We start from the raw sequence: 12,855 nt of genomic DNA, 5'->3' as shown, positions 1-12,855 counted from the left end.
ATTCCTGTTCTGGGACCCCAGAGCTGGAGGCAGCACTCCAAGTGGGGTCTCTGCAGAGGTGCAGAATCCCCTCCCTCACCCTGCTGCCCACACTGCTTTGAATACAGCCCAGGATAAAATTGGCTCTCTGGGATCCAAGTGCACATTGCTGGGTCATGTCCATCTTTCATCCACCAGAACCTCCCAGTCCTTCTGGGCACGGCTGCTCTTGGTGTGTTCATTCCCAGCCTGTGTTGATACCAGGGATTGCCCTGTTAAACCTCTTGTTAAACCTCATGAGATTACAAAAGGACATGGAGCTGCTGGAGTAAGTCCAGAGGAGGGCTGTGAAATGATCAGAGGGCAGGAGCACTTCTCCTATGAGGAAAGGCTGAGAGAGCTGGGCTCACTCAGCCCAGGGAAATGAAGTTTCCAGGGAGACCTTAGAGCTGCCTTCCAGTACCTAAAGGGGAGTTACAAGAGAGCTGGAGGGGGACTTCAGTCAGGGGTGTGAAGGAACAGAACAAGAAGGAATAGCTTCAAACTGAAAGAGGGCAGTTTTAGATTAGATATTAAGAAGAAAATCTTCACTGTGAGAGTGATGAGGCACTGGAACACATTTCCCAGAGAAGCTGTAAATGCCCCATCCTGGACAGTGTTCAAGGCCAGGACAAGGCTTCGAGCAACCTGACCTAGTAGACAGTGTCCCTGGCCATGGCAAAGGAGCTGGAACTAGAGGAACTTTATTGCCCCTTCCAGCCCAAACCTTCTATGATTCTATGAATTATTGTCTTTTGCTGAGGTATTTACACCAGCGTGATTCTCACATCCAGGTCAGAATTAGGCAGTGCCGCTGTTCCCCAAGTAATGCAGCAGGAAGTTTGTGCTGCTTCAGTTTCCCATCCACATTCAGCCCTGCATTCCTACACCCACTTTCTCTCCAGACAGCATTTTCAAAGCATCATGTCAGAAAGATGTGTCTTTCCTTGCTTTTTGTTTTGAGCTGTATTTTTATTTTTTTGCAAAAGTATCCATGCTCATGACCTTAAGCCACTCACAGCTGCAACAGATTAACCTCCACACACCCAGATTTGTGCTGGATCTGTTCCCAGGACCTTTTTAATATAAAATCTGTCATCCTTTGTGCTGTGTTACACACATAGGAAAGAGAGCATCTCCAGGAAGTGCATGGGTAATGGATCAAGGGTATTTCTCACATTAACTGATATCAAACTTCTCTTTCATGAAGCAGCTCCAGAATTTCAGGCTGTAGGTGTGGAGGCTCAGGGAGAGGTGAGAGGCATTATCCCTCAATGTACTTGGGCTCAGATTTTCCAGTATGTCTGCATCAATTTCACTCGCCAAGTCCCTTACACAGCTCTGGATGTTGCAGCTTTGTGTTTTTGCTGGCATGCAGAAACGATAGATGACCTTTATATGAAAAAGGATAAACATTTGCTGCTTATGCTTTGTGAATTACAACACTGGTATAGGTCAACCCAAACCAGAACTCATTAAATTAACTGTAAATTTTAAACTCTTTTTTTTTCCCAATTGCTCATATTTATCCTATTATGGAGAGTTTTTTCAAACTAATTTTCTAATTTTTAGTCTCTGTCCAAAACCAGAATGAATTGCAACTCTTTGATTAGGAGCTGCTTCTTAAGAGAATTTTGGATCAAAACCTGTCCCTTTATCTACAGATTTTTTTCTACCCTATAGAACTTATCTAGACATATGTATTTCTTGCATGCATTAACTTACGTATGTAAATTTTATATACATCCATGTATGTATAAACCTGCATGGTCCATGGAGAATTAGCATGCGTAGAACTAAATACATAAAAATAATTGTGGGAAAACATATGGAATTTTTTTGGAACATGAAAATATGAGAGATGCTATAAAACTTCATCCAGGGTTTTCAATTAGTGTATCTTTGGAAACATGGGTCCTGTCATTGAATTCCTGACTGCACTGGTATGAATAGCAAAGCTCTCCTTGACTTCAAAAGACAAAAAGAGGATTTTTTTCCCCTGCAAAGTGTTGACTCTCCATAGTGCTTTTTTTCTTCATCTATAAAAGGGTGCTCAGCAATGCTTGGGGTTATTTTGACTTTATTAAGACATAAAAATACAAGTGGCAGTTGTGCTGAATTTATCTTTAGTCCTCTGGAAATCTAAAACCGTATTTGCACAAAGTCACAACTGATGGCTGTCAGCCTGTTCTTATAAACAAGAGACATGGCAGCTTTATAACCATACTATGAGAGAGTCCAAGAGCAGTGCAGAAACCCAGCAACCTCAGCCTGCTTCACTCAGGACTCTGGCATGCAGCACAAGTGGCAGTGCTTTGAAGAAAACCTTTGGCTCTGGTTACAGTAGAAAAGTGAGAGGGAGTATAAAGGAAGTTCAAACAATTGTGGGGTTTCTCTGTCTTACAAAGTAAGTAAGACTGACTTTGTGTCAGTCAGATATGAAAAAGTTGTGTGTAAATACATCCAATGAAATCTCACCTAAAAGCAGCTGTACTACCTTATGACATGATAAAACAAATGAAGGATGAAAGCTTTGGGCTCAGCCCTGGCTGAGCTGATGAGACCCTCAGGCAATGCCTTTGGCTTTACCTGTGTTCTCCTCATGGATCTGCATGTTACCTCGAGCTTCTCTGTCTTTTCACTCCTGTCTCCCCTCTGGCCTGGGCCCCTGCACCTGTGTGAACAGAAGGTGCTGTGGTAATAAAGAGGGGTTTGCTCCCCTCTTTGCCCTTTTAGGCCTCCCCTCTCAGAAGGAGTCAATAATGGAGAGTTAAAGCAGCAAGGCTGCCTAAAATCCTCCTAAAAATGGCACAGCATGTTTAACCCCATGTTCCCCACAGCTGCTTTGAGAGCTGATAGCAATCCCAGCTGTGGCTGCCAGTTCTTGGGCAGTATCATGGTTGGTCCCTGCCTAAGACTGTCTCTGCATTATCTTCCTTGTGCCTTCTTTGTTTGCCAAATGACCACGTGAACACAGGGTTTCCACCTGGCTTGGACAGCATGGTTAAAAACTGCTGGCCAGAGTTAAAAACAGCCGAACGTTCAATGTAACTAATCCCTTTTTGGCCCTGCTAGTATTCTGGCTCTCTAATATCTACAGCAATGAACTACAATGGGTAAACACAGGACAGTGTGAAATTCTGCTCTTTTCTGTTACTCTAGCCAGTAATTTCATTGAGTGTCTCATTGTGATTGTTTTGGAGGCAGCTGAGAACAGATTTTTTATACTTTGTAGGCACTATGAGATCATTAATTCATACTTACCAGTTGTTTTTTTTTTTTCAGAGTGAAAGCCATGTTCAGCACAGTGTGTGTGTATTTTAGGACCCTCTGAATTTCACTGGTTGAATATTTTGTAGCACCCAAGCACTGTCACAGATCTGCTCTTTCTTCTACTCCCATTTCCTTCCTGCTGCCCAGCTGTGCCACCAGTGATGTTCCCAAGCCCACAGGTTGCTGCTCAGCCCCTCTGTCCCTTCTCCCCTCAGCCCATTGCTTTGCCCTGTCTTCTCCTCTCTGCCACCCCTGGCAGAAGGCAATTCTGCCCAGTGGCCCTGATGTGACAACGACTGCTTATTTCCTTCCAAGAAAATCCAAGCCAGCAAGGAGGAGAAAATTTTTCCATTCACAAGTTAAGACTGGGGATTTTTTAACTGACTTTTGCTCAATCATCATTAAGGAAAGCTCACAGCCATATCCAGTTATTTGCTGTTCCAACACCTGTGCACTGCTCCGGAGTGCTGTGAGCAGCAAACTGGCTTGTCAGCACCTCTGCTCGCTGGACTGGAATATTGCTGATCACTGTACTTACCCAGAAACTCTGTCCCAGTGTCTGCCTGACTCCTGGCAGCTGACTGCTGCTCACTTGTCTCCTCAGATCACTATTAGCAACGAGGAGGTCAGCAACCCCTCCTTTCTCGACCTGGTGAGGACTCCCCAGATGAGGAGGAGCACACTCATCCTGATGTACGCCTGGTGAGTGCCCATGTCAGTCCAACTTGTTACCTGGGAGGTGGGTTTTGAGGAAAGATTCCCTAGTGACTCTCCAGCTGCTTGCAATCATTTGTTTGCCTCTCAACACTTTTCCCCCTTTGCTGTTTAGGTTCACAAGTGCCCTTATCTACCAAGGGCTTGTCATGCGCCTGGGAATTATTGGAGGAAACCTCTACCTAGACTTCTTCATCTCAGGAGCTGTGGAGCTGCCTGCTGCTTTCCTAATCATAGTGACAATTGATCGCATTGGCCGGCGCCTGCCCTTCGCCATGAGCAACATCGTGGCCAGCATCACGTGTCTCATCACTGCCTTCCTGCCAGAAGGTGATTCCCTTCCCTGTGTCAGGCTCTGCAGGTCAATGGCTTCCCTCTGAGACTCCCCTGAGCAAGGATAGCCAGACACACAGAACTGCAGATAAAAGTGAAAGCATCTGGTGATACAAGCAGCACCCAAGTGTCATGGAACAACACACCTTATTTGCACATAGATGGCCCTGGGACATGGAATAGCCATATCTTTGATGGGTTATGAACAACATAGCTACTGGGAGTAGTCTTAGAGAAAAGGTATATGAAGGCCTCTCTTTAAAGGCAAATGCAAGGGAAGAATATACAAACATAACGGGAAGATGCATTCCCTGATATGGAACACACTTAGTGATCTAATAAATCAGTGATTTTGGTGAGTCATCTTGGTAGTATTTTCCTTTACAAATAAAACAATGCAAATCACAACACAATGTAGGGGCTGTGGTAAGCATCACAGAGATTGTTGCCTTGCTCTCTCTTCCAGGGATTTGGACAATGCTAAGAGGCTGGGAGAAAGATACGTCTTTTGATTAAGCCATTCTTATCTGGTTTCAAGGACAGCTAAAAGGTCTCATATTGTGCAAAGGCTTCCCAGAACTTCTCTCCTTTCTTTAAATTGTTTGCCCTACCATGTATTTCTGGGATTGTTTTGTTGGTTTTTTATTGTTTTTTTGGTTTGGGTTTGGGTTTGGTTTTTTTTATCCCTAGGGAGGCATTTGGAGGTGCTTTGAATTGTATACAACCACAGGATTATGCTTTGCCTTACCGTAGCTGGGGACCAACAGTTCAATGGACATGAGAAAGGCTTATTCCTCCCCAGAACTGTTCCTACCAAAGTGAGGGACAGTCCTGGCCATCCAAATAGTTTTAGTTTCTCAAGGTATATCACAGGGCTGCCAACAGCCTTCTCTCAGTAGGAGAGGAGAGCCTTGGGATTAAGATACTTGCAGATTGGACACTTGAGGTCCAAGTCCTGTTTTAAAGAAATCTGTTTATCCAGATGGAAAAAACTGCAGCTCTCAGCTGTGTTGCTCACACAGTTCGAGTCCCCTGGCAGAGGGAGGATCCACATGGACGTCACCATCACCTTGGGAGTCTGATGGACTGAAGGGGTGCCATGGAAATGATGTGGATTTGTTTTGTTCTTTCCAGTCTTTGTTTTTCTTATATGTTTTTGAAAACAGGACTCTTCAGGGCAAAAGCAATATCTTGCAACATGGGATGAAGTTTGATGGTGGTTTGTTTGGTTGTTTTGGAAGAGAAATAAACCCAAGTGTCTCATTTTTGGTTCAGAGAAAACTGAAATGTTTTCTTGTTCTTCCACTGAAGATTTGAAAAAACACAATCACTGCCAGGGTCCTCTCCAGTGGCAGAGCTCCCCTTGGTGCCAAGTTCAGGCTTGTTGTTTCACTTGCCTCCCTGTGTGCCTAGTCATGGTTAGACCATGCAGGAGACTGTCCTCTCCCAAGAGCATGACAGTGCTTGTCACATTCCCTGTGATGCACTTCCAGAGAGCACCAGCTCTCCAGAGAGGGGCTGCTCATAACCACAGGGGCAGCTCTGTCCTGCTGTGTGTGGGTGAGCACCACACCTCTGCTGATGTACAAGGGCTTCCCACTGATGTATTCAGGGCAGTAGCTGCTCACCAGAGCTTGAGTGGAGCTGGGAGAGCTGGGCAGAGCCAGCGGGGCAGTGTCAGGTACAGCCTGTGCCAGTTGTGTCAGGTGTGGTAGAAAGGGAGGGGAGGATGATGAGGAGTAGCATGATTAGGAGTGTGTCTAATGTGCAGTGGCTAGAAAAATTACAAAGGGTGGGTGGACTGCTCTAGGGAGAATTATTTTACTGCAGCCTTCCTGGAGGTTTTGATGAGATGTGTAAATGTGGCACTTAGGGATGTGGCTTAGTGGTGGAGTAGCAGGGTTGGGTTAACAGCTGGATTCAGTGGTTTTAAAACCTAAGTGATTCTATGATTATACGCAGCTTTAGAGGTACCTTCCTTGTGGTCAGAAGGCTTTGGGAGGTGACTCAACACTGTTTCTTACAGCATAACTCTCCTGTATAGAAAAATACTCCTTTCTGGAGCACAGTTTGGATGTGGTCATGGAAAAATATTATTATTATTATTATTATTATTATTATTATTATTATTATTATTATTAGGTTATTCTCCCATCCATTCTGTTATGCCCCACCAGCATCTTGAATCAATCAACTCTAGTGATTTCTAATTCTCCAAAGCAGCCTCGCATGATGTTCATATGCAATAAATGCCAGCATAGATTGATACCTACAGCAGTGGTCTTTCAGTCTGATTTGCAGTGTTCCTTTGGTGCAATTTCTGCTGACAGGGCCTGGGGCACTCAGAAGTGCTCTGCTGGTGTGACAGCACTTCACACAGAAGTGTTTCTTTTTGCCTGAACAGATATCCCATGGCTCAAAACAACAGTTGCCACGCTGGGAAGACTGAGCATCACAATAGCTTTTGAAGTTGTCTACCTAGTGAACAGTGAATTGTACCCTACAACACTGAGGTATGTCAAAAGCTCACAGAGATCTTCATGCTGTTCCCTGTGCTTTTCCCCATTTCCTCTTTCACTGTCCTTTAGTTAAACTTGGTTTTTCCAGAGTTTCCCAGCTGAATAAACACTGCTTAATGTGGATGCCACATACTGAAGAGATAATTTTGGAGCTAAGTCTACATTCTACTCCTTAAACTGCTGGTTGTTCTGTTTGGTAGCACCTCCCTAATATTTGGTACTTTTTGTCTTTTGCAGGAACTTTGGTGTTTCCCTGTGTTCAAGTCTGTGTGATCTTGGTGGGATCATAGCCCCATTCCTGCTTTTCCGACTAGCAGCCATTTGGTTGGAGCTACCTCTAATTATTTTCAGTAAGATTTAATTTACAATATACTTTTGGTTTAAATATCCTAACAGAGCTTTTCTTTTGGGATAAAAGTAGTATGTGGCCTTATCTCCCCCTCAGACCAGTGCCTTTCCACCTTTATGCCCAGAGCAAGAGGCTGAATGGCAAATGGTGAAATGTGATTTCTTTGTGCAATGTGGAAGAGCTTAGGTCTGCTTAGGTAACTGCTGAAGGAGCAGAAAAGAAACTATGTGAGGTGCTTTAAGACTAAGAAACCTTACAGCTAGGATCTGTAATTGCATGGGAGTCTGTGGCTAAGCCAGACTTCTAGGAGGTAGACGTGACTAGAAAAAAATCAAAATGAAAAGGATAGAATAAGAAGGGAAATTTGCACCAACAACTTTAGCTGACAACAAAATTGGAAAGACAAAAGACATCTTAAAAGATTACCATTATTTCAAGGAAAGACATAGATAGAATTACAGTGTTCACATTATCTAATTATTAAATTCTGCTGCTTCTGAGGGACATATGAATTCCCTTTGTCTTAAGTAAACAGCTACAAAATCAGAGAGGATCAGAGTGAACTGTGCAACAGTCAGGGAACAATGCTCTTATTTATTTTGTATTTCCTCAATATCTGTCATAGGTATTCTTGCAGCTGTCTGTGGCCTCCTAGTATTGCTTTTACCAGAGACAAAGGGAATCTCATTACCAGAGACAGTAGAGGATGTGGAGCAGCTTCCAAGGTATGAGATGCATTTTCTTACTTATACTTGGGTGAGGTTTCCTGGGGATATTTTCCTCCCACTTTACCAACTGTCATAAAGTATTGACGTTTTCCAGTGTCCAAGTAAATTCCCAATTAGGCTGATGCTATGAGCAGGTGTTCTTTTCCTCAATAGAAACCTGAACTTTGCAGTATCACTATGGAAGGCTATTAAAAAAAATGTATGGTGATAAAATGTGTATTTTTCTCATAGAGACACAAAGGTGTCCTATGCATGTCTGGGAGCAGAAAGTGATAGTGGACAAGAGAGGTGCTGCAAAGCATAGCCTGTGACTCTCTGCTCGAGGAAATCAGCCATTATCTCAGCCAAGGCATCCTGTGAAGAAGGGCCCCTTATCATGGATGCAATCCCACAATTTGTGAAGTCATTTAAAAGTCACATATGAGATGGATTTATAGCTGTAAGAGTTGTAGGCACAGCTTTCCCACTCCTGACACACAGCAAACCAGACTCTTCATTGCCCTGCAGATATGTGGGGAATATTTACACCTTGGCAAAATAATTTGAGGATTTAGTGCTACACATTAATATTTCAAGGGGAGGCTTTGGATATTATATTAGCAACTTTTGCCTGATTCAATGTAAAAACTAAAGAAAGGAAATTTTCTATGCAAAAAAAAATAATGTTTCAGTACTGCAGCTTGGACTACAACATGAACTAGTGTATTTTCCTGTTTTTTCACATTTACGCTCCTCTCTGTTTTAACAGTCATTTTGGAAAATGTGGCAAGAAAGGGAAACATCGGGACACCAGCTCTTATATTTGACTTTTGAAGGACAGCACTGAGCTAACAGCTTTGTTCCCATACTGGGAATTTGTTCTCTACCTGCCACCACTTCAAAATTTGCTGCAGAATATGGATTAAACTTCATGTTCTCCTTCTAAGCACAAGGACATTTAATACAAGTAGTGTATTTTTCTATGAATGTGGAATAAATACTTTTTTTTCTGAGTACACTGTTTGCAAGAAGAGACTATGGTTCTTCATAGAGAACAGAACAGCTTTAAAAGTATGGAATGTCCAGCCCAGTGACCTTGTATTTATTTCTTTATCTATTTGAGACATTTGTTTATTGTTTTGTTAGGATTTACATTTGTGTGGGAAGGATTTCAATGGTAGTACTTTTTTAAGATTTAGATGACCTTGAGGGGGAGAGGACGACTATTTTAACCTGTCCTCCTTTGCCCCTGGAGTATCTGGACCGACAGAAGTTATGATGGCTAAAGAAGTTGGGTACTGATCAGGTGACTCTTTTCCTGGTTTAGAGGAATGGAAGTCAGCAGTGTGCATCAGAAGAACCTCTCTCTGGTCTGATTGTCATCCACAGGGACCCTTTTCAAAAAAGCCCTGTTCCCTCCTTGTTCAATGGCTTTCTGAAATGTGGAAGCAGTCTTCCTCACCTTTCCAGGGCTTTATGTAGGTGTCATAACCTGCACAGGGCATTAGCTCTGCAGGACAGGTTGTCCTGCTGCCCCTTTCCCCAGGCACAGCTGGGGTTCATGTAACCCCTCATATCCCCAAGGGAAGGGCTTCTGCCTGCTCTCCTCTCCTGAATGCTTTTCCAAACACCTCTTTCAGGAGCATACTGGTTTTTTGCTTTGTAAATCATGCTCTCTGCCCACCCCTATGAACAGAATTCCTTCACCCTCACCACTTCCAAGATGACCTGCACTTTCTGTCTTCCGTTCATTATCACTGTCATCTTTCTGTCTTGGGGATATTTTCTGGGGGTTGCTGACAGAGATGCCAAGATGTCTTGGGCAGGGATGAGCCAGGGGCTTTGGCTATGGAGGGAAGTGTTAGTTGGTCCTTTGAAGCTGACACGCAACAGAATCAACTCTCTGGCTCTGCAAGCAGCTTCCAAGGACAGAGTGCCTTTCCTTCCTCCTGTATGACCTTCGTCAAGAATTGTGTCCTGGCCACTGACTGGTGAACAATACACTTCTTGAAAAGATGTGGCATTCAAAAGGTATCCTGTTACCAACAGAGAAATACATAAAAGAAAGCCAGTGAGATGTTGTAAAGGGCCTTATAAGCTCACTAAAAAGAAGCTTTTGGCACAAGCAAATACAGGACTGAGTTTGGAAGGTTCATGCCACAGATCAGTAGCACTATATTACAGTCAGTGAAAATGAATGATCACTGCTCCAGTCTCACCATCCTATGAGTGCAGGAGGATTTCCTATGGTGAGGAATATACTGTGCTTTCCAACAATTCCCAACTTTCACTGCCTTTTCCCAGCAACCGCTCTTATCAGCATCCCTTCTGGAGGAAAACAGGACCTTTAACAATAATCCCAGCCTGATGTTTGCACACTGTAGGCAGTTAGTGATAAAGGCCTGTCTTTCAAGGCTGTTTCTAGCTTACTCAGAGGCATGGTAAAGGTCAAAGGTATGCTTAGGAAAAGTCAGTAATGACTTAGAGATACAAATCTAAATGAACATCTCACAATATAGACAGCTAAACTAGAAGACACCACACAAAGCTGGAGCTACTGGTATAAGGAGAAAACTCCTAGACCAATACAATTTTGTGTGGATAGCTGAATGCAATAGTCCAAGGCTGGCTGGCAGAGACCAGCCCTGAACTGGGGGCTCTGGGCTTGCACTGGCTGGATGTGTCTCAGTGCAGGGTGGAAAGCGCAGGCCCACAGCCACAAAACTCAGCCCAGCCAGCCCCTTCTGAAGGCACCTTGGAGGACCAGGGTGAAGTGATGCCATGTAATGCTGGATGAGCTGAACCACCCTCTTCCATTTAGTGTTTCTTCTTTGTTTGAATTTTTCTTTTTTTAATTGGTGTCTTAAACACTTTAGCAGCTCGAGAAAGACTGCAGAGATATTTTAAAGCTACAACTTTCCAAATAAATGTGAATAACTTTTGACAGCTTCCTCAGTTTGTGGACAACTAAAACACGTTGAGAAATGAGAGATTCAAAGACTTGTCTCCTCTTTTTAGATTATGCTTTGCTTTCATAGCATTATGTGTTGCTCAAAAGATAATGTAAGTGATAAATTCTGGAGGATAAAATGGCTTGGGGCAGTGTCAGAAGTCTGAATATATTAATTTCTTAAACATTTGTTTTATGACGGGCAGCAGAAAAAAAGCCTATGCATGTGTTTTGACTTCTAAGCTAGAAGTGCTTAGAAGCTTCAGGTGGAGTTTGGTATTTGGTAATTGCTCCTGAGCCAACTCTTATCCTTAACAGGGACTTTGTAAATTGATAAATTCTTCCATCTCTGTGAGACTTTGTGTTGCCTCCTGGAGGTGTGGTGGGTGTGTAGTGCAGTGTCTGACAATGGTGGGGTTACACACTTGTGGGACAGATGAGGTGGTGGTACCAGACAAAGAGCTTCAGTGAGGGAGAACCCCAGGCTACACCATATGCATGGAGTGGGATGTACCTGGGCATGCAGACCACAGGACAGGCTGTTTGTTTTAAGAAAGAGTTATTCTAAATTCATATGTGCCTCAAACCCCTTAATACTTACAGGGACATCCCACAAGCTTCTCAGAAGCCACGGCAGTGTTCTCTTAAGATGCATGTGTTGACACCAGCCCACTCAGTAAGAGGCACCTCTTCAGTGAGGGCCTGAAGCTATAATTGTCAGCTATAATTGTCCTGCATGTGCATCCTCCAGAGGCACGGTGAGAGATGTGAGGTACACAAGAGACAAATGGTCACTGTACCATCACCAAAGGCACGCGAACAATGTGACCTCAGAAACCCAGCTGTGTTTTTGCTGCTGGCAAAGAGGTTTCTTGGACCAGCAAACAGATGAAAATGCTATTTTGGGTCAAATGTGCCACTGCCACCACACGGGCTAGGTTACTTTATCCAGTGTGTGCAAATGGTTACCACAAAAAGTAGAGATTTTTATTGCCACTGACAGTCTTGAAGGAGGAAAAGATCACAACTGGCACTGTTTGAAGGGTTATGAGGTGGGACTTTTGTGGCCTCTCAGGCATATCCAGGCATTTCTAGCCAGTTTGGCAAGGAGAGCAGGGCCAATGGTTTCTCTAGCTCCAAGCCAGGTATTAATCATGACTTCAGGAGGTCGCATCAGAATAGCTTAACAAATCAAAGTCCAAGCTGCAACACAGAATTCCTGTTGTCAGGGAAGCATTGTACAAACCTCTTGGCTGGCTAAATGATCAAAGGTGATATATAAAGAAAATATGCAGGAGGGTATTTGTGCTCAGTGAATCCCTCTTACCAGATGGGTGCTGTTTGCTTTATCAGAGCTGCTCCTGCCCAGGAAGGCAATGCCCTGAGATTATTTCATCTCCCAGAATCAGACTCCAGATGTAGAAGCTTCAGAGATCACCCTGCCACCTAACTGTGCTTACTAGCTCTCATCTCTCTTTAAGGCAATGGGAGAAAAAAACAAACCAAAACTCCTAGGATGCAACACAACCCTTCTGCATGTGCAAGCATACAAAAAAATTAAAGACAATTTTAAAATGTCATGCAGCTTGGCTTGTCTGGGAGTGAGGAAAATGGACAAGACAAATCCCAGGAAGTAGCTGAGTTACTTGGAATAGACTCAGCACACCCTGGGGATGCCAGAAGGACCCCATGCAGAGCTGGGGGTCTCCAGACGCCTGTGGGGAGCTCCCTGGCTTATATGCCAGAGAAGCAGGATGTGAGCAGGAGTTTATAGTCAGCAATTGTTTCACTTTGGCAAGCATGAGTCAAGCTTTCCCTGGGAAACATTTCAAAAAGTTTAAGCTTACGCTCCCTATAACCACATATGTACACAATCTTCTTTTAGAGGAGAAAAATGTACATCTAACAATTATGTGGTCAGATAACATTATACAAAGAAATAAATGAGTCTATAGAAAACACAATTTTATAATATGTAGATGTATAGATGCA

General features: G+C 43.6%; 1 protein-coding gene across 4 annotated transcripts in view; it reads left to right on the top strand.

Annotated features, from left to right (window-relative positions):
* SLC22A3 (solute carrier family 22 member 3) overlaps window positions 1-12,775 on the top strand; it is a 29,390-nt gene extending 16,615 nt beyond the window's left edge. For 2 of the 4 annotated variants that reach the window (XM_058835589.1, XM_058835588.1), the window contains 6 exons: window positions 3,896-3,993; window positions 4,121-4,335; window positions 6,743-6,851; window positions 7,095-7,207; window positions 7,832-7,931; window positions 8,683-12,775. In XM_058835589.1, coding sequence (XP_058691572.1) covers window positions 3,896-3,993; window positions 4,121-4,335; window positions 6,743-6,851; window positions 7,095-7,207; window positions 7,832-7,931; window positions 8,683-8,740 — 693 coding nt within the window. In that variant the 3' untranslated portion in view covers window positions 8,741-12,775. The other 2 variants (XM_058835590.1, XM_058835591.1) reach the window with 2 other exon arrangements.
* The last annotated feature ends 80 nt before the right edge of the window (window positions 12,776-12,855 follow it).

This window comes from Poecile atricapillus, chromosome 3 (assembly GCF_030490865.1).
Source record: "Poecile atricapillus isolate bPoeAtr1 chromosome 3, bPoeAtr1.hap1, whole genome shotgun sequence".
NCBI lineage: Eukaryota > Metazoa > Chordata > Aves > Passeriformes > Paridae > Poecile > Poecile atricapillus.
Note: the sequence above shows the minus strand (reverse complement) of the source record. Positions and strands in the feature narration are given on the sequence as shown.